Genomic DNA, 27160 nt, shown 5'->3' with positions numbered 1-27160 from the left:
CGCCCTACCACTCCACCACTGCTGCAGTTTTATGATGGTTTTATGACACCAACAGTCCTGCCAACAACTCAGAATGAACTCCTGCTGCTCTGCAGAAAATATGTCCAAAAAACAACAGGTTTTTAGATTTTTGCCGTAGAAACTAGATCAGAAATGGGACTGAGGTCAAAGACTTTTCAGTCTTTTCTTCATGGCTTTATTCTAAGCCTCACGTGACTTTAGCAAAGAGTTAGTTCAACAGTGGGTGAGATTATGCAAATAGGACGTCCCTGAAGCTCAGAGTAAAGGCCAGGTAAAGGTGTTTCTGAAGGTTGACATGAAATGTTGTTTATGAGGCCAACTGTTGGTCACTGCACCACATGGAGTTTATCAAACTCCTCCCCGTTTGAACCAAAGCTGAATGAATGTGGAGCAAATAATGCAAAGCCAACAAAAGTCATGTGCAAATGAACCAAAATGCTGAAATCATTCTAACTGGTGGGTTTGCATTCAAAGAAGCAGGATCTTTTTTTCTGCTCAGCTTTTATTTGTGAAAAAAAGTGAATTTATAGGAATTGTTTAATCAGGAACAAACAGAGTTACAGCATTTTCTTTTACAGCAACACAAAGGGAAAAAAAACGAAAACGTCTAGCGCTTCAGAAGTTTCAGATAAAAGAAGCTCTAAATTCACGCACACGCTCATGTTTCTTTGTTTTTTTTCATTATCAATGTGTCTTCTTGACAAATATTCTGCTTCTAGGTGGTTTTGCTCTTGCACTGCTTTTCTTCCAGCACACAGCTGCGTCTGCGCAGGAACTGCAGATAACAGCTGCCAGACAGACCTGCAGAGTCACGGTGACACAGGCAGGTGGAGCGACGTTTGTGCAGAGGTCACAGAGGTCACAGAGGTCACAGTCAGTTTATCGGGTTCCTGTAACTTCCTAAAGACAGACGCATCTGTGGACTTTTACAGTTTGTTCTATGAATCTACTGCTGCTGGAAGCAGGAATCTTCCAGTCTGAGGAAGAAGCAGAGCTGCATCGCTGTGTTTTGGATCATTAAAGCAGTTGGGAACAATAAAGCGCTTTCAGATGTCTTTCAGCAGCAGTTCCTCCTCGGGACCCTCCAGCCAGTGAGGGGGCCAGCTGGCTTTGATGCTGGGCCTGTCCTTCAGGAGGGCGTAGTACTCCTCCAGTTTGGGGTAACGCCCCGCAGACAGCCTGCACAACAGGAAGCCAAAGCTCAGAAGAAGCGCGATTGTTGTGTAGAACCCAGAAACCTTTTTGTCTCACCCGAATCGGAACAGAAAGGCGACGGTGGGGAAAACCACCACGTCTGCCAGCGAGAAACTCTTTCCTGCCAGGAACGAGCCAGAGCCCTGCTGGAAACAAGAACAGAGAGTCTGAAGACGTGGCCGCACCAGGAGCGCCTTCCAGCCTCTGCTGGGCTCACCTTGGACAGGTAACCCTCCCAGAGCCCGAGCTCCACCACCAGGCCGTCCTTGTTCCTCTTCAGGGCCGAGTCGTGCCGCTCTCCTTCAGGGACGTACCAATCGTAGTAGATGACGCTTCCTGGAAACAAGAGGAATCAGAAAACCAGCTGGACCGTTAGAGGATCTGGAGAAAAAGGGGAAATAAGGAACTGCAGACGCATCCATTCAGGCTTCACCCGTTCAAGGACTAGAACTCAGGAAACCACACCTCCTGGTTACAGCCGTGGTTCCTTCCTACATGAACAGGTGACAGGAAGTAAAACCTGCTGGCCTTACCGAGCTTCTCGTAGAACGTGAGGCCCTCAAACATGCGCTGGTACATCAGAGCTTGTTCTTCTGGGCCGTCCGGGATCAGCTGGTTTCCCTGAGACTTGAAGTGGCTCTGATGAAAGAGGACAGTCAGGACAGCAGATCCTGAGGAGTGTTTGAGCTGCGCAGCGATGGGCGGGACACCTCACCTCCAGATACAAGCAGATGGCGTAGGACTCGTTCACAACCGTGTCTCCGTGTTTAAAGGTTGGGAGCTGGAGGACGAAGAAAGGAGATTTTCAAAGCCTTCCCAGTGATCTTTGAATGATGATGATGATGATGAACCTGTGTCGTTCTCTAGGACATAGTGTCTGCAGAGCAGCAGGAGTTCTTCAGAAATTCACCTGAGTTGTGGGCGGGACTGTTGGTGCGGAGGAAGCCCTTCTCCAATTCCCATCACCCATCTGTTTGCATTCTCTATTGCTAGCTTACAGCCCCTCACACCTCCAAGCTAACATGAACTAAAATGGCGAGCAATGATGGATCTATCCATCCGTCCAGTTTAGATCCAGATTCCCGCTCAGACCAGGAAAACAAAGACGTTCATGGATCTATTAGGGCCAGTTGTTCAAAGGTAAGCTGATCGGATTTTGGTGATCAGATTGGATCAAATCTTGAAAATGGATTGTTCAAAAGGGAAAGAAGGAAACTGAAATCAGATTAGATCACAGAATCCAATCCTAGTTCTAATCTGGATCAAACCTTCAGTTTGTGTTGTTCAAAACTTGTCAGGAGGATTTGGATAACTTTGATCCAAACAAACTGGATTATCCTGATCCCAACAGGGGGTAGGATTTAAAGGTGGATTCCAGGAGGGAAATGTAGAAAAACTTTAAAATTGGTCAAATAATACATTTGTTTCATTTAGTGTTTATACTTGTATTTATATTTTGCACTTGACTTGTGTAACCGTTGTAACAGGGATGAAGTAGATACAGTAGACATAGGCTACCAGTTAAACTATTCAATAAAGTAAAAACAACCAAAGTAGAACTGCAGATCCGCCTCCTAAAAGCAGAGCTTGGAAATGCTGGTCTCTCCTCCTCAGATTAAAAAACTCTCTGAACATTCTTTATTTTGTTAACTATCGGACATTTAGCCATTTTATTTAAGACGTTTTCAAAATATCCACAATGTATTTGTTAATGTATATTTGTTTTTATTTTTTGTGACTCAGATGAGGGGTCATAAAGGAAATTATGAATGGAAGTGGATGTTTGTTATTTTTGTGTTTTGTCTCAGAATAACAAACTCTCACAGTGACCCCATGTTGGCTCTTCCACCAGTTCTTCACATAGCTGGTAGCCCGTGTTGTGATATGTTGTCCCATTTAGAGCACAGGTAATCTGGATTTGGTAATCTTGAAAACTGTGTATCTGGATCAGGGGGATCCAGTCCAATGTTGCTTTGAAAAACCGGCATAAAAGTAAGACGGATTACCTGATCCTGCAGAGGAAAAAATCAGATTTCCAAATCCGGATCATTTTGATCCAGATTAAACTTTCTGAACAACTGGCCCTTAGTGATCAGAACTGAAGTCCACCCAGTGTATTTCTACATCACAAATAAGCTCTTTTTAAAATGTTTTTTGTCTGCTCCTGATTCACAACTATTTTAATTTTCTTTCCATTTGTCCTCCATCATGAGAAAAATCCCACAGGACATGTTCAAAACACCATTTTCCTCAAGTGTCAAATCCAAACTGATATTTAAACGTTCTCCCCTGAAACAAAAGCATCCGGGGGGTTGTTTTTTAATACTTTGATGAAAAATCCTTGTTTTTCTCTAAAGGATTAAGGACCTGAATGTTTGCAAACTGTTCCGCTGTAACAGCAAAACCATCCATGGAAAACGAGCTGCAAGATGGAGGAAACATTCTGCCCTACTTATCAGACCTTTAGCTGTTCAGAGTCCGGATGTTACCACATCATTCAGCCGTTTGCTGAAACGCACTCACTGTCCATTAAGTTTACTGTAATGGCTCCAACACCTTCAAGGAAGAATTAAAAGAAATCCCCGAATGCACAGCTCTGAGCTCCCATCACAGATTTCTAAATGGAAATTAACCAGAAATTCAGAAAACTTTCAGGATGTCGCCTTAACTTTTGGGATAAAGTGGAGAATTTCTTCAAGATTAAATTTCAGGAACTGAAAAAGCTTTGAGACTCACCTGCAGACGCCCACTTCCTGAACACTCTTTCAAGTTAGTAAAACTTCACAGTTTACATTTTTTATTTACCAACATGTTTCTATTCTTTCTGCTTACATGGATGCTGGGAGCTTCAGGTCAATTCTGGTAAAAGTCATTCTATGAATGCAACGTATTTGTTTCTATTTTCCTTTGGACTAAACGCAAACATGAAACCACAAACTTAGACATTTCTGTCAGCTTTAGTTTAACTTTGTCGCCACCTACCGGACAGATACAGAAACTACACTCCAGAGTTCAAAACGTCTGAGCTGCAGGATTTCAACCTTCAAATCAGGAAGCAACGCTTGAGTCATTTCATCTCATTCTGATGGCTTAGGGGGAGAATGACGGAAACCATGTCTCCATATCAGAATGAAGAATATGAAAAGCCTGCAGTCTGGATTGATCCGTTTCCAGTTTGACAGCAGTTTCTTTCATGACAACGATGATAATTAAACTTATTGATATTTCAAGATTCTTAATTCTGTCTGATAAAAGTTATGAACCGGATATTGATAAATCATGTAATAAAATGGTTACAGTAGAACAGGGGTGGGATTATATAAGTTCGCTTCCTTCCACTCCCTTTCAAGCAATATTTATTAATATGTCTAATTATACTAAGTTTGATTAGTGTATGAATGTATAACTGATGATTGTATTGTTGTGCATTATTCCTATTTGATTGCTTGAAATAAACCATTTCAAATCAAATCAAATCAAAATTAAAGGCATTTTCCACAATCTGCATTGATGGATGTGACCTGGGAGTTTAAATTAACAGCTTTTAACACGTGAAACCCGTCATGGTGACAATGATCTGTAGTTTTTCCAGCGTGACAACAGTGTTAAATGGGAACAAAGGCAGCTCTAGATGCTATAGAGCAGGGGTCGGGAACCTTTTTGGCCGAGAGAGCCATGAATGCCACAAATTTTTAAATGTAATTTCAAAAGAGCCATACAATAATGTAGCGTCTCTTTCCCACAATGAAGCACAGAGACTTAAATTCTTTTAAGTTTCTTTATTCTGGTTACTGCAGAGCGCAACAAACGCCGTCAAATTAATTCAGCAACTCCTGAATCTCTCCTGCCGAGACGAGAGCGCTTTTCCCTAGTTTATATTCCCTCACTGCCGCTCTAGCCCTCCCATTTCCCTTATTCGGCCCATTGCTGAACCCCATTGGTCAAAATTACCTAACAACATGCTGAGCGACAGAACTGAGGGCCAATCAGATCTCTGCTTGATCGATGCGTTCCATGAACTCCAGAACTTTTAACGAGGCCCAACAGCCACCCAGTCTAACTCAGTCCACTACAATATATTTAAAACTAAATATACAAGTGAATGTGTGCATTTGACGTAATTTCAACACTTTTAAAGTACAATAAGTCTGTGGATTCTTTTTTAATAACATTGTTATGCTAATTAATGATGAGTATTTCTCGTGGTAGTTTTGCTGATGGTCTAGTCTGGTTGATACGTGGTGAGTTTCTGCTTCATGCAGGCGTTGAGACTTTAAACGCCATCGTAGGTCTGAATGTTCTGTAGATGTGAGACAGACCTGGAGACAAACACACACTCAGACACTGCAGTGAGTGACGGGCAGTGGTTTTACGTTTTTACCATCCCTGCGCGGTTCACCTGCTGCCGCCCCCCCCGGCTTTCTCCCTCACACATCCCGTCCCCGATACTGCGCGCTCTTCGTCAGAGACAGTATCGCGCAGTTTTAGGCACGGCAATTCACAGGTTTCCGGGTGGTACAAACTCTGTGAAATAATAGATAACAGTAAACTGATAGTTTTCCCTCCAAGCACCGCTACTACTGCGCGCCTCTGGCATCGCATCGCGCCCGAGAAGGACTGGTCTAATGAAAAAAAAAAGTATAATTAAGGATTTGTCTGCGAGCCACATGTGACCATCAAAAGAGCCATATATGGCTCGCGAGCCATAGGTTCCCGACCCCTGCTATAGATCTTCCAGTTATAAATGGGCTTCTTAAACTAAGATGGTTACATTCAATTATTTCAAATCAAAATCCTCTCTGGTTTACTCTTCCCAGGGCTGTTTTTCAATAAATAGGAGGAGTTGGTTGTATTTTACGTTGACTAAACTGCCTGTAAAATTATCTGCGTATCACAAACATGTTTTTTCTATTTTGGTATTTAATATTCAAACATAATTCCTCTCTGCACAATTCACCTTTATGGATTAATGTAATAAACCAAAGTCTTTGTTTGTAAGCAATTGGTTGGAAAAAGGAGTTTGGGCGATTTCTCATTTAATGGACAAACATGGTAATTATCTTGATCATTTGATCATCTTGATGATTTTTTTTGTAAAACATAATTTGGTCTGCCCATTAAAAGAATATTTAAGGGTTAATGGCCGACGAAATGTGCATTTATTACTTTTTAAAGCACGCCGTGGAAGCCTGAACCTCGCGTCGGACGGTTGCTTCCGCGAAGTGCGTTAAAAAGTAATAATGCACACTTCGAAGGCCATTAACCCGCTTATACCATGGTCACTTACAAAAGCGATACATATTAACCAGGTTTTAGTCCTTAATTCTTGTTTTTTTCCCGATTTGGATAGCTTTTCTCACAAAAAGCGGACTATATGTTACGTGATGCGGACCACATAGTCTGCGTCTCGCAGCACCACCGCTGCAGTCAAGATTCAGCGATATATGTATGCTGATCTTTCCGATGGGTTGAATAAAGCATCAGTTCAGAGAGAAAGTTCTCCTCTTACCGCTTATTTTTGTCCAGATGATGAAGCTAAAGGTTGTTTTAAAGAAGCCGGCGCAGTGATACAAAACATTTAAGCTAGCTGACCGGAACTTCTTTTTTCACCGTGCGGTTATCAGGTTTTAATAGATATAGATAGATAGATATAAACTTTATTAATCTCCCAAAGGAGAAATTCAGGTGTCCGGTAGCAAAACACACAACCACACACAACAAACAACAGTAAAAAGACAGTTCACAAAATAATATCAGTTCATATCAGGCAGGTTCATTAAACAGCCTGATAGCTGTAGGGACAAATGAGTTCTTAAAGCGTTCTGTCCTGCAGCGCAGTGAAAGGAGCCTATTACTCCGTGAGCTCCTCTGACCAGACATCGTGTTGTGCAAGGGATGTCTGGGATTGTCCAGGATGCTCTGAGTCAAGGCCCTCATTCTCTTCTGCAGCACAGATCCCAGAGAGTCCACCCTCCTCCCGATCACAGATGCACATCTCTTAATCAGTTTGTCCAATCGAGTGCAATTGTAACCCCGATGAAATTCTGCGCTATCACTTTAAATCATACTGCGCTGTCGCTCCTAGTAAAATTCTGCACTGTCACTTTAAATTTGCCGGTTCCCTTGCGCTGTGCAAATACCGCGAGACTATAAGTTCAGTGTTGACGTGGCTTTCGTTCTTGGGAGACCTGTCAAAGCACTGACAGGTTGCAAGTACGAGGGAGCTGGGCTGTGTACCGCTGCTGCAGATCGGCGTTCATCATCTGAAGCCGGGATTTAAATCTGCACAATTGAACAAAAAGTGAACTGGTGAGTGCAGCCATGATTGAGACAGCTGGCGCGGGCGCCAGTTTAAATGAATTGTTTTTTATAATTGGATGTGGTTAAAATGAACTATTTTTCTGCTTGATAAATAATGTTGAAATATAAATTGTGAGTACTCGTTGAAATGAAATTGATGATCATCTACATTGAAATAGAATTTGGAAATGTTGTACAACTATCGATTATGCACTTAAAATAATTTTGTAATTTCCTCTTGATTATGAATTGCATATGCATTTGTTTATTATGTTAATTAAGGAGGTTGTGGGAATATGCTTTCTTTTGATCAAAGGAAATTATTATTTATTTATTGACCCTGTTTTAACAGGCCAGGTCGCAAGACTGGTCGTCTTGCAGACCAATTTACTGGATGCTCAACCTGAGCACTGGACAGAATTGTTTATCAGGGAGTTTTTTACCACTCCCAGAAGGAAAAAAGAGGATAAATCCTCTGCAGATGGCGAGCTAAAAAGGAGCCCCGATCCTGACTTGGATTCTGCCCTCTTCACTGCCAGTGCGGTAGGAACTAACCCCCTTCTCATCCAACAAATCAGCCGGAGTGTCTCTTTCTTTCGTTTTTCCAAAAGAGAACTATAAAAACTCTTTCATAAGGCCTAACGGACGCCTTAAGAACTAGAAAGACAAAACAACAGAAAACATCCACTGGACTAAAAAAAAAATCCTTTGTTGTATATATTGTGATTTTTGTATTCACTGTATATTGTAAATACATTTACATTAGCAACTCAAGTCTTGTCTGTTGTTTTTAAACATTCACATTCCTCCATGAGTCGAACCAAACTAGCCCAAATTAATCAAAACCAACTTTGTAAAGTTCATGTAAGACATACATGCTACATAGTAAAAACTTGGCGAGCTAGCTAGGAGAGGATTTATCAAGAGCATCAAGCTTAGCTGAGGTCAAGACGTAAGTCAGGGGGTAGTAGATGAGGACCAAGCCTGCCAAGAACCAGAGCTGGTTCAGCACCTAACTGAGCAGCAATGTCAGACCGGCGACGTGGGAGAACTTCCTCCTGATGTTGTAGATGCCATCTGTAATAGTTGTCTGCTGAGAACAAAATCCGATTCTCCTCTCTGCAATGTCGCCCTGATTGAGTCTTTATCAGTGACTACTGGAGCTGTTCCAGACATTTATGAAGAGGATTTCTATGGGTTTCCACTTATTCCACCCCTGTCCCGTGAAGCTATAAAAGCTGAGCAGCAAGCTGATGCAGCCATCCGGGAAGTGATTCATCAACTGATCACTGGTGAAAAAATCCCCCCTCTAGTTAGGGAGGAGCTTCCAGAGCTGACTTTTCTTTTACGGGAGTGGAACCGGTTGGAGCTGGATGATGGCATATTGTATCGGAAGCGACGCCAAGAGGACACTTATGTTCTCCAGTTGGTTCTGCCTCCAAATTTGCGTCCTGCTGTGCTAAAGGCCTTGCATAACGATATGGGGCACATGGGCGTTGAGCGCACCCTTGATTTGGTGCGTCAACGGTTCTTCTGGCCCAGGATGGCAGCGGGTGTGGATCAGACAATTAAAACCTGTGACCGGTGTGTTAGGCGGAAAGCCTTACCTGAAAGAGCCGCTCCATTGGTGAACATAAGAACGTGTCGTCCTCTTGAACTTCTGTGCATGGATTTTTTGTCACTGGAACCGGACAGTGCCAATACTAAAGACATCCTGGTTCTCACGGATCATTTCACAAAGTTCTCTGTTGCCATACCTACCCCAAATCAGAAAGCCAAAACAGTTGCAAAGTGTCTGTGGGAAGAGTTCATAGTCCATTATGGCATCCCAGAGCGCCTGCACTCTGATCAAGGCCCAGACTTTGAGTCAAAGTTGATTAAAGAGCTTTGTGAAGTTGCTGGGATAACTAAAACCAGAACTACTCCCTATCATCCTCGTGGTAACCCGGTGGAACGTTTTAACCGAACGCTCTTGAACATGTTGGGGACATTAGAGGCTAAACAAAAGTCCAAATGGAGGGAGTACGTGAAACCTTTAGTGCATGCTTATAACTGCACAAGGAATGAGGTCACAGGGTTCACGCCTTATGAACTTCTTTTTGGTCGTTCCCCTCGACTCCCTGTTGACTTGGCTTTTGGTTTACCTGTTCGTGACCCTCCTAGTGTTTCCCATTCAGAATATGTAAAAAATCTTCGTTCACGCCTAGAGGAGAGTTACAAGCTGGCTTCACAGCATTCACTCAAGTCTAATGAGAAAAACAAACGTCGCTTTGACCAGAGGGTAATACCCTGTAGTTTGGAGGTTGGAGACAGAGTTCTGGTTCGAAATGTTCGGCTACGTGGGAAGCACAAGCTGGAAGATAAATGGGAGCATGACGTCTATGTGGTGACCAAACGTGCTGGCAACCTCCCTGTCTACACCATAAAACCTGAGACAAAGGATGGGCCGAGCCGCACACTTCATCGAGACTTACTTTTACCCTGTGGGTTTCTTCCATCAAGTCCTGTTCAATCTTCCAATGCAGAAACCTCTCCAGTCAGACCAAAATCACGAAGTCAGTCCAAACTTCAGTCTGATTCTGTCGATCTTCCGGAAGAAGATGCTGAGTCTGTCCTTTCAGAAGGTTTGGTTCCGTCGCCAGTAAGGTTCCGAGTGCCACAACCTTCAGGGCAGCCACAGCTTGCACCAGGAAGCTTGGATTGCTGCATCTTCCCATCAACAGCAGTAGGCTCTTCTGCTGATCCTCAACTCAAAAGCACAACCATGGTTCCTTCATCTATGGGGGCAAAAGGGGCTAACTTGCCTGAGGTTGCAGAACCCGTACTGATGCCTGAAGGTGATCCCTCTAATCTTGCCAGTAACGAGTCTGAACAACCTGCGGAAGTTCCTGTGGAAGAAGACTTGCCTACCGACGTGTCCATAACCTTACCTGATGTCGGGTTGTCTCTGGAGTCTGAGGTTGGAGATGCTGTTCAATCTGAGTCATCACCAGAAGTAGCTAACCCCAACACTACCGTTATGCCTTGTGATCCTATAGGGGAAGATTTAACACCCAGACGATCTACTCGGCAACGTCGACAGCCAAGTAGGCTTAAGTATTCAGTGTTGGGAAATCCGCTTATTTCTGTTATACAAACACTACTTCAGAACGTGTCAAAAGCTTATTCGAGTGCTTTGGATCAAGCCATTGCAGCAGACTCATCTTAGGCATTGTATTGATATGCGACGCGGACGCGCATGAACTAAAGTGGGGAGGGTGTAACCCCGATGAAATTCTGCGCTATCACTTTAAATCATACTGCGCTGTCGCTCCTAGTAAAATTCTGCACTGTCACTTTAAATTTGCCGGTTCCCTTGCGCTGTGCAAATACCGCGAGACTATAAGTTCAGTGTTGACGTGGCTTTCGTTCTTGGGAGACCTGTCAAAGCACTGACAGGTTGCAAGTACGAGGGAGCTGGGCTGTGTACCGCTGCTGCAGATCGGCGTTCATCATCTGAAGCCGGGATTTAAATCTGCACAATTGAACAAAAAGTGAACTGGTGAGTGCAGCCATGATTGAGACAGCTGGCGCGGGCGCCAGTTTAAATGAATTGTTTTTTATAATTGGATGTGGTTAAAATGAACTATTTTTCTGCTTGATAAATAATGTTGAAATATAAATTGTGAGTACTCGTTGAAATGAAATTGATGATCATCTACATTGAAATAGAATTTGGAAATGTTGTACAACTATCGATTATGCACTTAAAATAATTTTGTAATTTCCTCTTGATTATGAATTGCATATGCATTTGTTTATTATGTTAATTAAGGAGGTTGTGGGAATATGCTTTCTTTTGATCAAAGGAAATTATTATTTATTTATTGACCCTGTTTTAACAGGCCAGGTCGCAAGACTGGTCGTCTTGCAGACCAATTTACTGGATGCTCAACCTGAGCACTGGACAGAATTGTTTATCAGGGAGTTTTTTACCACTCCCAGAAGGAAAAAAGAGGATAAATCCTCTGCAGATGGCGAGCTAAAAAGGAGCCCCGATCCTGACTTGGATTCTGCCCTCTTCACTGCCAGTGCGGTAGGAACTAACCCCCTTCTCATCCAACAAATCAGCTGGAGTGTTTCTTTCTTTCGTTTTTCCAAAAGAGAACTATAAAAACTCTTTCATAAGGCCTAACGGACGCCTTAAGAACTAGAAAGACAAAACAACAGAAAACATCCTCTGGACTAAAAAAAAAATCCTTTGTTGTATATATTGTGATTTTTGTATTCACTGTATATTGTAAATACATTTACATTAGCAACTCAAGTCTTGTCTGTTGTTTTTAAACATTCACATTCCTCCATGAGTCGAACCAAACTAGCCCAAATTAATTAAAACCAACTTTGTAAAGTTCATGTAAGACATACATGCTACACAATCCCTTGTGGTCATACTGCCACCCCAGCATACAACCCCATAGAAGACAGCACTCGCCACAACCGACTGATAAAAGAGGAGCAACATGTCAGTACATACATCAAAGGACCTCAGCTTTCTCAGAAAGAACAGTCTACTCTGCCCTTTCTTATACAGAGCATGAGCCTGCTCCGACCAGTCCAGTTTGTGGTCAAGGTGCACACCCAAGTATTTGTAGGAGTCATGCATACCCAGCAGCCAATCAGAATCGAGTATTCAACCGGACCATGGTGTAAAATAAGAAAATCAAATCCATTCAATTCCCACTAAAACTGCAGCTCAGCCAATAATGCTGCAACAACATTCTTCAGAAATGGTTTATGACAAAAAACTAACAAACAAATGTTTGAGAGATATTAAATATACCTTTCCCCGTTAAAAAGAAAATGGATTTAGCAGAATTACAGCACAGCAGAAGCTAAAAGGATACAAACATTATATCCATCATATCCTGTCCCTCACGAAGCAAAGAAGTGACCTATAAAGTACTTTTTACACACTGGCTTTAACTGGGATGGTGATGTTTGGGTCTTTTGTGGAAATGATGTAGAAACTGTGGAACATCTTTTCTTTGAATGTTTGCATGTAAAAGAGTTTTGGTTTTCTTTTCATAATTGTCTCAAATCAAAAAATATCACCATTAACCCAACATTTAAATTGGAATACTATTAAAATTCGATTACAAAAATCTGGACTTTCTGATGAATGTACTGATTGTAATTTCAAAGCATTTTGTACATAATTGTAAATTCTTAAAGGTGAAACCTCACATTAATGGATTATTAAACCGTCTTAAACTGTTCTATAAATCTTTACATGAATCACAAGAATGAACAGACACTTAATTTATTTGATTTATTTAAACTTTTGTAATAGCCCCTTGATTTTTTTAAGTTATATTTGTTTTCTGTCTACATTTATTTCATCATTGATATTGATGTCATTGACAGACATGCCGAGATTGTTTGTTAATTATTTGCTTCAATAAAAAACAAAACAAAAAATAAATAAATTAAATTCCCAGATGGAATTTATTCGTTTAAAAAACCGACATTGCAGGGCTCCAGACTAACTTTTTTCACTAGGAGCACTGTGGCCCCTAACTGAAAATTTTAGGGGCGCAACCAGAAAATTTAGGGGCGCATACCGTAAATCAACATTCTAACCAAATCTACTAATTTCCACTGTATTACTAATAAGTGCTTTAATAATAGATGCAGAAATTACAATGTGCTGTTTCAAATTCAGTGTCACATTTTATTCTGCACTTTTGAAGATGCAACAAAACAAAAGCATCGCTGTCATGACAGTACAAATTTATCTTCGTGACACCAAATAGGTGCAGCCAAGATGCACAATAAGCGTGTTTGAGATCACCCAGGTGAACTCAACGCTGCGCAGATCACCTGGTGTGTGACGTATATTTTTGTTTTTGCTCCAACATCAACTGTCAATCGAGAAAGGGGTGGGAGCAAGGGGCAAACCTACCCGGACACAGCTGGAAACTTAACTGACTGAAAGCTGCTCTACAGACTACAAAACAATGCATTATGGGACATGTGTCCTGATGGTTTTTGTAGTGGAGTGATTAATTAAAATAATTTAAAATACCAATTCATTAAAAAAAGGCTACATACATCACAAAACATTAAAATAATCATAAAATATATAATAACACAGATCATACTAAGGGGGAGAAGAATATTAAAACTAAATTGAATGTTAAGGACAATTCCAATTTCCTGTTCTCCTTCAGTCTTGCTGCAGATTCGCTTTCCCCCCCCACCCCCCCGGTCTCCCCAACGATCTAGGCGAGCCGCCGGTTCATCTCAAACACGTCGATCGTTGCATTTTCCCCACGTATTTTCAGTGTGTCTAAAACTAATGTTGTTTTTGCTCGCACGTGTTTAAAGTTCAAGCCCCGTTAGCTGTCACGCATGCAGGTGTGGGACATTTATTCTCCTCAGCTGACCCGACTCCCGCGGGAGCGATGTGCTGCCGTAACGGCCGTGCATAACCGTTTGATGCGCCGCCGTAAACAAAACCTAAACCTTCCTCCGGTTCTGTGCGGCCCAGAGAAAAGTTCAGCACGGACTGCATGTATTTAGAAAATTACGAGCGAATAGATACGTTCTAAAGGAAAGTAAGGAACTTCTTAATGTGGCCCGGGGAGGGAGGGGGCTGTCAGGTTTCCTGCTTTCAAACCCTGTCATTGTCACGCCCCCAAGTGTCATATACTCCACTGTGATTGGTTGGTCAGCTTCGCGCACGACAATGAAAAAGTGTCATTCATTAAAACTGGCGGGCTGCAGTAACATTAAACCTTCATATTAAGGCGGGGACCGCAAAATATCATCTTGGGGGCCGCAAATAGCCTGCGGCCGCGAGTTTGAGACCCCTGCTGTACACTCTTGCACTGGTACACTAGCCGCAGGTCGGAAGAACGAATCAATAGTTCGCTTGCTCATAGCTTAGACGCACATATCAGGTTGTGACATTTGTCTCCGTTTCCTTCCCACAGATGTTTACGCGCACTCGATTATCTCTAGGCCCCTCCCCCTCCACGCATTTTAGCCACTCACAGTGGCTTTGCCTATTCTTCTCACACGCAGTGGCCGCCTCGCACACAGGCATCACGCGAGAGTGTACGTGCTCGCGTTTCATGAGTATGTGCGCGAGTGTGTGTGTCTGCCTGCGTCCGTGTGGCTTGCGTCTCATTGATTATTTCATTGATCATTGACGTGCCCCTTCCACGTTTGATGTATAAAAAAATACGAAGGGTGGGGGAAGCAAATTTACTGGTCGCGCATGTGCGACTGGATGTAAAATTCAGTCGCACACTCTCAAATTTTGGTCGCAAAATGCGACCAATTGCTCGCAGTCTGGAGCCCTGCATTGGACTAAAGAACTTCAAGGTTAATTTTTCCTTTCATTTTATGATGAGATGTGCCTTTTTCATCACTGTTTATGTGTTCATTGAGATAAATAAATAAAAAACCATCCCAAAGACCGATCTGCCAGATCGGTCTTTGGGATCATCTGGGAGAACTACATGTGCCGTCATAGCGGTCACGCGTCTAAATCGCTCCTCCTACTTCACTCGGAAATCTGAATGTTATTTTTGGCTTTCATAATAAAAACTTGGACTCAAGTTTGGTAAATTCCATCTTCATAAATGCACATTTTCTTCATCTTCTATGTTTTCCCCGTGTTAATCAAACAAATGTACCATCTCTAAAAGCCTTAACCAGAAAGCTGTACGTTTGTATGAAAGTTGTAGAACCTCAATGTATCATGTAAAATGCATGTAATATGTACGCTCCCTTCACTTGGCACATTTTTTATTGTTTATTTTATAAAATTGTGTTTTGTACTGTACTTCCGTTTTGTACAATAAATTTAAAAAAAAAACATCAACAAAAAATTAAAATAAATAAATAATAAACCGCTCCTTCAGCGGGGTTAGGGTTGTGAATCACGTGTTTATTGTTATTTCTTTTCTACATATGTGTATTTGACTTTTGCAGTTGTATTTTTATTGCATACCTAAAGGTGTCTTCCTTGTAAATGGCATAATGTGCAATAAAGTTTATTATTAATAAAAAATAAATACATAAAAAATAAAAGGTTGTGAATCACGTGTCCCGGAAGAAAGTTTGGCTCCTCGGAAAGGTTTAGAAAATAAAAGCCTCCGTTAGAAAAATGTTTAACATTCTATCAGATTTAAATCAATAGCATATGAGCAGTTTTTTAGTGCTGATGTGGTGCACCCAAATATGTGCATCCACATTTGGTATTTATTTAAAAATTAAAAACCATTATTATTATTATTATTATTTTGTAGTAATTAAAATAATTATTTTTGAATGCATTTATTAAAAATAGTCTGTGAAAAAAAAGAAGATAAAAAGGAACTATATTATGAGTCTGGTAGGCGGAACCTTTGACACTCGCAGCGCCTCCAAGTGGCCGAAGACGGATCAACTTCCTGTTTCCGTCAGAAGTGATTTGGAGAATGAAAGAGTGCTCGTGTCGTTTCTGCTCTGAGACTCGTTTTATATTTTCACAGGTTAGTATGTGGTTTAAACCCAGCAGATGTAAGCCCTAAGCTTTGGTCTACTTCCCAGATGATTTTCAGTGTTGTTCAATTTGTAATTTTGATGTAAACTGGGGAAGTTTAATTCAGTTTCGGCGAGTTTCGGCGGGAAAAGCCGGACCGGAAGTAGCGGGTGTTATCGCGCTAGCTTGTTTTTGTTTGTTGTAAAACATCTGATCAACCTCAGAGCCCTGAAGCAAGTGAATCAGAGGATGATATACTTACCTACTGGTTCCGAGTACCTAACCGTCAACCACAACATGAAAACCAGCACTCATCCCGACAATTTCACAATGTGTCACAACACTTAAGACCGATCGGGACAACTTTGAGAGAAAAGGTTAACATCCAGCCTGAACAAAGAGAAGACACAGTCGTCACTGAAGAGGAACACACTGATGGAAGGCAAGATACAGATCTTGGACCTGATGGTAGTCAGGAAGAACAGCGACTCCATCACGAAGAGGATCCAGCAGAGGCAAGACCTGAACCAGCACCCAATACATGTGCAGAGCTGGAGCTAAATTCGTCAGCTGAGTCACCAGTCCGTTACCGAAGATCCACTAGGGAGAGACGACCAAACACTATCTTCACTTACCCATCCCTGGGACAGCCAGCATACTTACCTCATCCCACGGTGAACTCCATGAATGTCCAGCCAGCATACTTGCCTCGTCCTACAGAGCATGCTGAGAGAACTCAGCCAATATCATATCCTTTTATGCTGTACCCTCATCTTTACTCTCAACTCTTTAACCCATACTTACCTTTTCCATATCCAGTTACATGCTTTTGAACTTCAGAGAACACTGAAAGAGACATGGACAAGCCAGTTGACAAGAGACTTTAGTGTTATATGTGTTTAAAGTTTAACAGTTTTAAGTCAAGTGTCAGGAGCCACTTTTGTTGTTGGGGAGCGTGTGGTGCACCCAAATATGTGCATCCACATTTGGTATTTATTTAAAAATTAAAAACCATTATTATTATTATTATTATTTTGTAGTAATTAAAATAATTATTTTTGAATGCATTTATTAAAAATAGTCTGTGAAAAAAAAGAAGATAAAAAGGAACTATATTATGAGTCTGGTAGGCGGAACCTTTGACACTCGCAGCGCCTCCAAGTGGCCGAAGACGGATCAACTTCCTGTTTCCGTCAGAAGTGATTTGGAGAATGAAAGAGTGCTCGTGTCGTTTCTGCTCTGAGACTCGTTTTATATTTTCACAGGTTAGTATGTGGTTTAAACCCAGCAGATGTAAGCCCTAAGCTTTGGTCTACTTCCCAGATGATTTTCAGTGTTGTTCAATTTGTAATTTTGATGTAAACTGGGGAAGTTTAATTCAGTTTCGGCGAGTTGCGGCGGGAAAAGCCGGACCGGAAGTAGCGGGTGTTATCGCGCTAGCTTGTTTTCACAAGACAGGATGTTGTTAGCTCGCGCTAAATGAGCTTGTATTGCCATAGCAACTATGCTAACTAGTTGGATCCATTACTGTGTTTGTTTTATTAATTTTTTAAGATTCCTGACGTGACTTTAAACATGTTTAAAAGCAACAGAAACAATTACTTTTGTAACAGTTGTAAAATGATGAAAGTTTACAGTTTTATTGTTCTTTTATTATTATTATAAGTTTATATTTCTAACAGTGCAATGTCCATTAAACTTATGTGATTCTTTTGTTTAGTTTTGAAATTTGAAATGTAATGTATTTGAAAACAGAGTAATTACTGATGTGAGATATTCGTCAGATATTTAATTTAGACTTGATTTAGAGGTCAGATTGTACATTGGACAATTACATGCACTGAATTTAAAATGTAAATGTGTTGAAACATTTAAAGAGAAGTGATTTGGAGAATGAAAGAGTGCTCGTGTCGTTTCTGCTCTGAGACTCGTTTTATATTTTCACAGAGACACAATTCTTTTTGTTATTGTGGTCGCCGCACTCGGGACCCGTAACAAACTGTGGGGGCTCGTCCGGGATCTCTCCTCTTCAGTTGTTGAGGAGCAGATCCAGTGATAACTGAACCAAGAGACTTCCGAGACCGGACCACCATTCAAGTCAAGTCAGTCGGTGAGTGTCCAAGGAGGGAGATCAGGGAGCAAAGGATCTTCACCTCAGAAAGGAGCTGCACTGCTGAAAGGAAGTAAACACATACGTCACAGAAAACTATAACAGAGCGCACCGAAGAAGAATACAGAACCCGTCATTGACAACATGTCAACAGTACGCAAAGAACTAGTGTGGGAAATTAGAGGACGCTTATTCACACTCTCCACCACAAATCTCTTTGATCTGGCAAGAAGCATCGCTACAGACAATAGTGACTCCACACAATTCAGTCAACATGACAAGGAAAGCTGCATGGACTACATCACCTCTTATATACAATCAGACAGCCTGCTGGACCTTGAGGATGAGGGGATGAGCCACCTGCTCATGTTGAATGACCTAATAAGCCAAGCTATTCAAACTAATGATCCAGAACCTCCAGCGGATGCATCCGCCAAGGCTGAAACACATGCCATACCCAGCTCACTGCGGCCTAACACATTACCAGACTCTCCGGACAGACACTTTAGCACAAATACTAACACAGAAGGACAATCAACAGAAGAACTAAGGAGAATGTGTGAGGAAATGATTGAGAGGCTAAGGCAATGTGAAGTTACAGCATCACAACCTGCCACAACACCAAGTCATCACAGTCACTCACAGTCCCAAAACAGACCACAACAAAGTCCAGAAAGACCCGTAACTCTGAGAGACCTTTCCTACCTGCCTCGGAGAGAATTCAAGGTGTTTGGAGGACAGATCGGAGACAGCAGCTCTGACATTAGCTACAACAGCCTCACCAAACAGATCAGCGAAGGAGCTATAGAAGGGTTTTCTGAAGCGGAGATTGTTAGAGGTGTACTGAGAATTGTAAAGCCTGGTACCTTCAGGGACATGCTCATGCACAAGGATGAACTATCTCTTTCAGAACTACAATGCTTCCTAAGGTCTCACCTTGGAGAAAAAGCTACAACGGAGATGTTTCAGGAGTTAATGTGTGCCAAACAAGCCGAACATGAATCACCTCAACAGTTTTTGTATCGCATGATTGGACTCAAGCAGAAATTAATCTTTCAGTCAAAACAGACCGCCTCTGACATTTCCTATGACCCCAAGACAATTCAGGAAGTGTTCCTTCACACAGTCTACCAAGGCCTGGGAGTTAAATATGCAGACTTGCGCTTAAGACTAAGACCCCTTACTTCAAATCATAACATCACAGATGAAGAGATACTTAGCGAAGTCACTAAGATAATCAGCGATGAAAAAGAACATCAGCGGAGATTAGGCCAAGTACCCCGCCAGAGAACCGCACAAGCTCAAAGTGCAGTAATTGAGACAAAAGAAACAAAAATAACCAAAGATCAACAAACGGCACAAACAATCAAACAACTCACAGACCAAGTAGAGACATTAACCAACCTGGTGGCTAGTTTGATGGAATCAAAGGCCACATGGCCATACCACTATGCCCCATCACCACCGACCCAAGCCCAGACTCATGCCACTACACCTTCGCCTTCTCAGTCGCAATACTGTCAAGCTCCTCAACCCTTTGCTCGCCAAACTACAACCCCATTGAAAAGAACATTCCGCTGCCCAAAATGCAGTGAGCAAAACCTGCAGGACTGTTGCCATTGTTTTGTGTGTGGTGAATCAGGGCATCGAGCAATTGGATGCTTAAAGCGGACCAAGTTTCAGGGAAACGTGAATCGGCCTCTGTCGAGGGACAGCCAGAGACCGGTCCAGAGCTCCAGTCCCAGCCAGTAAAACCTCCTCCTGCAAAACTGCATGCAAGACACAAGAATAAACAGTCAAGAAAACTCCCTCAACACCATCAGAGGAAACCCTATGAGAACTCCAATCAAAACATCACAAGATGTAAAGTTCCCCTTGTCGGTAAGAAAAGTCTTTTAAAGTGTTTGATCAGTGGTTATCCTGCAACAGTATTATTTGACTCTGGTTCACAAGTGAGTATGGTAGACCAACACTGGGCCAAGAAGTATATCCCCAGCTATTCAGTGAGACCACTACAAGAACTTCTTAACGATGGGTTTGAAGTTTACGCCGTCAATGGCCAAACAGTCCCCTACGACGGGTGGGTAGAACTCACAGTCACACTCGCTGGTCACGAAGATCCTAATCTCACTGTGCAAGCACCATTCCTCGTTAGTAGATTGTCACTACCCCAGCCATTAGTGGGAGCTAATGTGCTTGGAGCAATTATTGAAAGACAGGAGTCTGATGAAGAAGCCAGCACAGTTCTATACAGCCTCCTTCGTCAGGCCTTGGGAATGGATGAAGAACAGGTAGTTGCTATGGTGAACTTCATTCAAACACCAAAAAGTACTGATGGAGGCCCAGCCACAGTAAGAACTGGCAGAGACAATGTAACTATCCCTGCTGGGAAAGCAGTTCAACTATGGTGCAGAGTCCCCCAGAGCTTTGACATCTCTGACCCCCTGGTGCTGTATGAACCTGCAGAGGAGACCAATATGCTAAGACAGTTAAGCGTGGGTGAAGGACTTTTAGAGGTCAACAACCCCCAAAGACCCTATGTAAAGATCCCCATTTCCAATCACTCAAAACATGAAATAATTCTGCCAAGGAAAACAATCATGGGTACCATCCAAAATGTTGCTAAAGTCATCCAACCAGAGACATCAGAGCAGCCCCTAACCCATCTCGCCCAAGTTGCAGCAAATGCAGTGGAAGTAAACAAATCCTCTGCTGAGCCCTGGTTGCCACCTGTCGACCTAAGTCACCTGAGTTCAGACCAACAACAAATAATTGAAAAGGTGCTGGAGGAAGAGTGTGAGGCGTTCTCCCGCGACAGCAACGACATTGGGTGTATCCCTTCACTAAAGATGGAAATCAGGTTGAAAGATGACACTCCAGTACAAAGGGCCTATGCCTCCATCCCAAGACCTCTTTATAAGGAAGTAAAGGAGTACATTCAAGAACTGTTAGTGAAAGGATGGATTGTAAAGTCCCAGTCCCCTTATGCAGCCCCTGTCATCTGCGTAAGGAAGAAAGATGGGTCATTACGGCTTTGTATTGATTATCGCCTTCTAAACAGTAAAACAGTTCCAGACAGACACCCCCTCCCCCGCATCCAAGACCTCACAGACTCACTTGGAGGCTACAGTTGGTTTTCAATCCTGGATCAGGGTAAGGCCTACCATCAGGGTTTCATTGCTGAAGGGTCAAGATACATGACTGCATTTACCACGCCTTGGGGCCTTTATGAGTGGGTGAGGATACCCTTCGGGCTGTCAAACGCACCTGCAGCTTTCCAACGAAGCATGGAGGAGATGCTTGACACACTCCGGGATGAGTGTTGCATTCCCTACCTCGATGATGTCCTTTGTTTTGCAAAGTCTTTTGAGGAACATGTTCAGGTGCTTCGTAAAGTTCTGCAAGCCTTACAACGCCATGGAGTGAAGCTAAAGCCAGAAAAGTGCAAGCTGTTCCGTAAAGAGGTTCGATATGTTGGCCGTTTAGTGTCTGCAGAAGGAGTAAGAGTGGACCCAAAAGACATCGAGGCTGTGCAGGCACTCAAACATAAAAGACCGCGAACTGTTGGAGATGTCAGACAACTCCTTGGATTTCTCAGTTATTATCGGACATACGTGCAGGACTTCTCACGAATCGCCAAGCCTCTATACGACCTACTCCAGATAAAACCAGACACAGCACAGCTCAAACCAACCAGAGGCCGAGGTAAACATCCACAACCATCTTCCCGTGCCCCAGTACAATGGGATGACAAACACCAAGAGATCCTGGAACGCCTGATTGACATGTTAACCCAGCCACCAGTGTTGGCATACCCAGATTTTACCCGCCCCTTCATATTACACACTGACGCTTCCCAGAAAGGCCTCGGGGCAGTCCTTTATCAAAACCAGGACAACAAAATGAGGGTGATAGGGTACGGGTCACGCACACTAACACCGGCTGAACAAAACTACCATTTGCATAGTGGAAAACTAGAGTTTCTAGCCCTCAAGTGGGCCGTCTGCGACAAGTTTAAAGACTATCTTTTCTATGCACCCCACTTCACTATCTTTACGGACAACAATCCCCTAACATATGTCCTAAGCACAGCAAAACTTAATGCAGTCGGACATCGTTGGGTGGGACAACTGGCAGATTTCCATTTCGATATAAAATATCGGCCAGGAAAAGCCAACATTGATGCAGACGTGTTGTCACGTTGCCCTTTTGACATTGAGACCTTCATGAAAGAGTGTTCAGAGGAGTTACCTGAAGAAGCAGTTGGTGCAGTCTGGGAAGGGAGCAGAAGAGCAAAGTGTGGAGATGTGCCTTGGATAGCTGCCCTCACCCTTGCCTCACCAAGCCACTCTTTTAAAGAGCCTCTGCGAACCATCAGTCATGAAAGCCTAATTCAAGAACAAAGAGCAGATCCAGCTATCGGCAAAGTCTTAGAGATGAAAGAAAGAGGCAAGACACCTACAGATAACGACAGAGAAAAAGTGGACATCAACACAAAAAGACTATTGAGAGAGTGGAGTCGGTTGCACATAGAAAATGGCCTTCTCTACAGAAAGACGACAGAACGAAAACAACTAGTTCTACCGGCTGTTTACAAACAGACAGCTCTGATCCATCTTCATAACAACGTGGGCCATGTTGGAGTGGAGAAAGTGTTAAACCTCGCCCGAGAACGATTCTACTGGCCTTTCATGAAGAAAGAGATTGAGGAGTACATCACCAGGAAGTGTCCGTGCATAAAACAGAAAAAGCCAACAACACACGAGAGAGCACCTATGGGCAGCTTAACATCCAGTGAGCCACTTGAACTTGTCAGTATAGACTTTCTGCATTTAGAGTCCTGCAAAGGTGGGTTCGAGTACATTTTGATTGTGGTGGACCACTTCACAAGGTTCGCACAAGCGTATGCCACCAAGAACAAGGCAGCCAAGACTGCAGCAGATCGACTCTTTAATGATTTCATCCCCAGATTTGGATATCCATCCAAACTCCATCACGATCAAGGTCGGGAATTTGAAAACGAACTGTTCAAATCCCTCCGACAGCTCGCTGGTGTGGGTCATTCGAGAACATCACCTTACCACCCACAGGGCAACCCAGCCGAAAGATTAAACCGCACTTTGCTACAGATGCTTCGGACATTGGGTGAAAAAGAGAAACAGTGCTGGAAAGATCATCTGCCACATGTTCTACATGCTTATAATTGCACAAAACATGAAGCGACAGGTTTCTCCCCGTATTACCTGTTATATGGCAGACATCCTCGTCTACCAATTGACATCCTCTTTGGCCTCAGGACCGAAGAAGCAGAAGAAACGCCACAAGGATATGCCCAGAAATGGAAAGTAAAGATGACTGAGGCTTATCGAATCGCAAGTGCAAACAGCCAACACTCAAGTTCCAAAGGTAAAGCGAACTATGATAAACGATGCAAGGGAGTGACACTGCAAGCTGGAGACAGAGTACTCGTACGTAATCTGAGTGAAAGGGGTGGACCTGGCAAACTGAGACCCTACTGGGAGAGTGCAATTTACATTGTGCGGGAGCAGATTGGAGATAACCCAGTCTATAAAGTGAGTCCAGAAGCAGGAGGTCGTCCCATTCGCACCCTCCACAGAAACTTGTTGTTACAAGTAAATGACCTGCCAGTAGACATAGTCCAAGACTCAACAACCAAGCCACAAAAGAAAAACGGAAAGACACCAGACAGATCAAAAACATCTGATCAACCTCAGAGCCCTGAAGCAAGTGAATCAGAGGATGATATACCTACCTACTGGTTCCGAGTACCTAACCGTCAACCACAACATGAAAACCAGCACTCATCCCGACAATTTCACAATGTGTCACAACACTTAAGACCGATCGGGACAACTTTGAGAGAAAAGGTTAACATCCAGCCTGAACAAAGAGAAGACACAGTCGTCACTGAAGAGGAACACACTGATGGAAGGCAAGATACAGATCTTGGACCTGATGGTAGTCAGGAAGAACAGCGACTCCATCACGAAGAGGATCCAGCAGAGGCAAGACCTGAACCAGCACCCAATACATGTGCAGAGCTGGAGCTAAATTCGTCAGCTGAGTCACCAGTCCGTTACCGAAGATCCACTAGGGAGAGACGACCAAACACTATCTTCACTTACCCATCCCTGGGACAGCCAGCATACTTACCTCATCCCACGGTGAACTCCATGAATGTCCAGCCAGCATACTTGCCTCGTCCTACAGAGCATGCTGAGAGAACTCAGCCAATATCATATCCTTTTATGCTGTACCCTCATCTTTACTCTCAACTCTTTAACCCATACTTACCTTTTCCATATCCAGTTACATGCTTTTGAACTTCAGAGAACACTGAAAGAGACATGGACAAGCCAGTTGACAAGAGACTTTAGTGTTATATGTGTTTAAAGTTTAACAGTTTTAAGTCAAGTGTCAGGAGCCACTTTTGTTGTTGGGGAGCATGTGGTGCACCCAAATATGTGCATCCACATTTGGTATTTATTTAAAAATTAAAAACCATTATTATTATTATTATTTTGTAGTAATTAAAATAATTATTTTTGAATGCATTTATTAAAAATAGTCTGTGAAAAAAAAGAAGATAAAAAGGAACTATATTATGAGTCTGGTAGGCGGAACCTTTGACACTCGCAGCGCCTCCAAGTGGCCGAAGACGGATCAACTTCCTGTTTCCGTCAGAAGTGATTTGGAGAATGAAAGAGTGCTCGTGTCGTTTCTGCTCTGAGACTCGTTTTATATTTTCACAGGTTAGTATGTGGTTTAAACCCAGCAGATGTAAGCCCTAAGCTTTGGTCTACTTCCCAGATGATTTTCAGTGTTGTTCAATTTGTAATTTTGATGTAAACTGGGGAAGTTTAATTCAGTTTCGGCGAGTTGCGGCGGGAAAAGCCGGACCGGAAGTAGCGGGTGTTATCGCGCTAGCTTGTTTTCACAAGACAGGATGTTGTTAGCTCGCGCTAAATGAGCTTGTATTGCCATAGCAACTATGCTAACTAGTTGGATCCATTACTGTGTTTGTTTTATTAATTTTTTAAGATTCCTGACGTGACTTTAAACATGTTTAAAAGCAACAGAAACAATTACTTTTGTAACAGTTGTAAAATGATGAAAGTTTACAGTTTTATTGTTCTTTTATTATTATTATAAGTTTATATTTCTAACAGTGCAATGTCCATTAAACTTATGTGATTCTTTTGTTTAGTTTTGAAATTTGAAATGTAATGTATTTGAAAACAGAGTAATTACTGATGTGAGATATTCGTCAGATATTTAATTTAGACTTGATTTAGAGGTCAGATTGTACATTGGACAATTACATGCACTGAATTTAAAATGTAAATGTGTTGAAACATTTAAAGAGAAGTGATTTGGAGAATGAAAGAGTGCTCGTGTCGTTTCTGCTCTGAGACTCGTTTTATATTTTCACAGAGACACAATTCTTTTTGTTATTGTGGTCGCCGCACTCGGGACCCGTAACACTGACTTACACAGCTATGACTTACCTTTACTGGGATTGAAACGTGTCTAGAAATACTTAACCTTTAATCTTATTCTAGATAAAGTAAAGTTAATGTTTAACGTTACTCCGTTTGTTAAAATAGTCCAACAGTGTTGTGTTTGCTTATATCAGGGGTCTAGCAACCACGTGTGTTTTTAATCAGTTTCCTTTTTAACCCTGTTTATTTTTAAAAAAGACAACAACGGTTTTTTTTTTTTTTTTTGTCAAAGTAAATAAATTATTCAACTAAAACCTTAAAGCTCCGCACACGCAAACCTCTGCAGCTGCTCTGATCTGCGTGTTCAGACTCTCGTGTCTCTTGGGTTTGGCTCAGGTGTCCCCTTAGCCCCCCACCTCACCTGTCCTCTGGGGTTGATGTCCAGAACTTGCTGGGATTTGTGCTCCATCTTGTCGAAGGAGAGCAGCTTGTGGTTGTAGCCCTGCAGGTTCTTCTCCTCCAGGGCGATCATGGCCCTCCAGCAGGGGCAGGAGCCGGAGCCCCACAGCAGAGTCATGCTTTTAGCAGCCATGATCGCAGCTTTTCGAGACCCAGACAGCCGCGAGCGCCTCTGACAACTGCAGGCTGAGAACCCGGGCTGACGGGCTTATCAACAGCTACACGTCGCCCCCTAGCGGCCGGGAGCCCAAATCTCACTCATAAACAGTTTCAAATGATATTTTGTCCTTGAAAATATAGATTTAAGTGAAGAATATTTTACTCAAGAAAGAGAAAAGTTTGTAAATATGCCAACAAAAAAAGTGTTTAGTGTTTTTCAGAAATTCTTAAAAACTCTCCATCCTTAAATAAATCTAAAAATGAATTTAGTTATTAAATTATGGAAAACTAGCACAACTTTTAAAAAAACAGCTGAAAATTTACATTTTTTGTGCCTCCATTGCTGGGAAAAATGTGCACATGATGGATGGTGGAGAAACTGTATATCAATACAGACAATAGAGTCTCTCTTTTTTATTCTTTTTGGTTGCTGGTGTGCTTCAGGATTTTTGTAAAGGAAAAAATGTGTACCTCGGCTCAAAAAAGGGTGAAAAATCACTATTTTTGAGCCTTTTTTTAAAAACTAACTCCAATGACTTAGCAAAGCCATATTTTTGCAATGTCATCTTTGCCTCACAGTGAAGCTGTTGAAGATGACTCAACTTTAATGGAGAACCTTCCTCCACATAAACCAAGCAGGATGTCTTTCTACTTATCTATGGAAGCGATTATGTAGCATAAATAAAAAGCAAAGTCAAAACAAGAAATGCTTTTTCATTTTCAAAATGAAGCTGCATTTTTTGACTCAAAAATATAATGAAAAAGCAAACCACCAAAATGCTTTTTCATTTCCTTCCTCAACACAGCTTATTCTGTCACTTAATTAAAATTAAAATGAAAATGGTATTTGACATTTCATTTTCAAGACGTTCTCTGGTAAATGTGTAGCATAATTCATTTAGAAATGTCTAATTTGACCATTAAAATGGATTAATAGAA

General features: G+C 42.2%; 1 protein-coding gene and 1 long non-coding RNA gene across 3 annotated transcripts; one reads left to right on the top strand and one right to left on the bottom strand.

Annotated features, from left to right (window-relative positions):
• Positions 1-540: 540 nt before the first annotated feature.
• On the bottom strand, positions 541-26279 carry LOC101168100 (glutathione S-transferase A-like). 2 transcript variants are annotated; one of them, XM_023960227.2, is made up of 6 exons: positions 26025-26279; positions 1931-1996; positions 1749-1854; positions 1433-1551; positions 1273-1358; positions 541-1200 (listed from the first exon to the last, which is right to left on the bottom strand). In XM_023960227.2, the coding sequence occupies exons 1-6, from the start codon at positions 26193-26195 to the stop codon at positions 1068-1070; spliced, it is 681 nt and encodes a 226-aa protein (XP_023815995.1). In that variant the 5' UTR covers positions 26196-26279; the 3' UTR covers positions 541-1067. The 2 variants fall into 2 exon arrangements, with proteins under 2 accessions (XP_023815995.1, XP_023815994.1); XM_023960226.2 differs by having other exon boundaries at positions 1273-1361; positions 26025-26275.
• Positions 7248-11821, top strand: LOC144995108 (uncharacterized). The gene is made up of 2 exons (XR_013658747.1): positions 7248-7524; positions 7868-11821. It is a non-coding gene; the product is annotated as an uncharacterized LOC144995108 (long non-coding RNA).
• Positions 26280-27160: the final 881 nt, after the last annotated feature.

The sequence above is a fragment of the Oryzias latipes genome, chromosome 11 (assembly GCF_053564925.1).
Source record: "Oryzias latipes strain Hd-rR chromosome 11, Olatipes_Hd-rR_3.1".
Lineage (NCBI taxonomy): Eukaryota > Metazoa > Chordata > Actinopteri > Beloniformes > Adrianichthyidae > Oryzias > Oryzias latipes.
The sequence above is the reverse complement of the archived record's forward strand: the minus strand, read 5'-3'. Positions and strand labels throughout refer to the sequence as shown.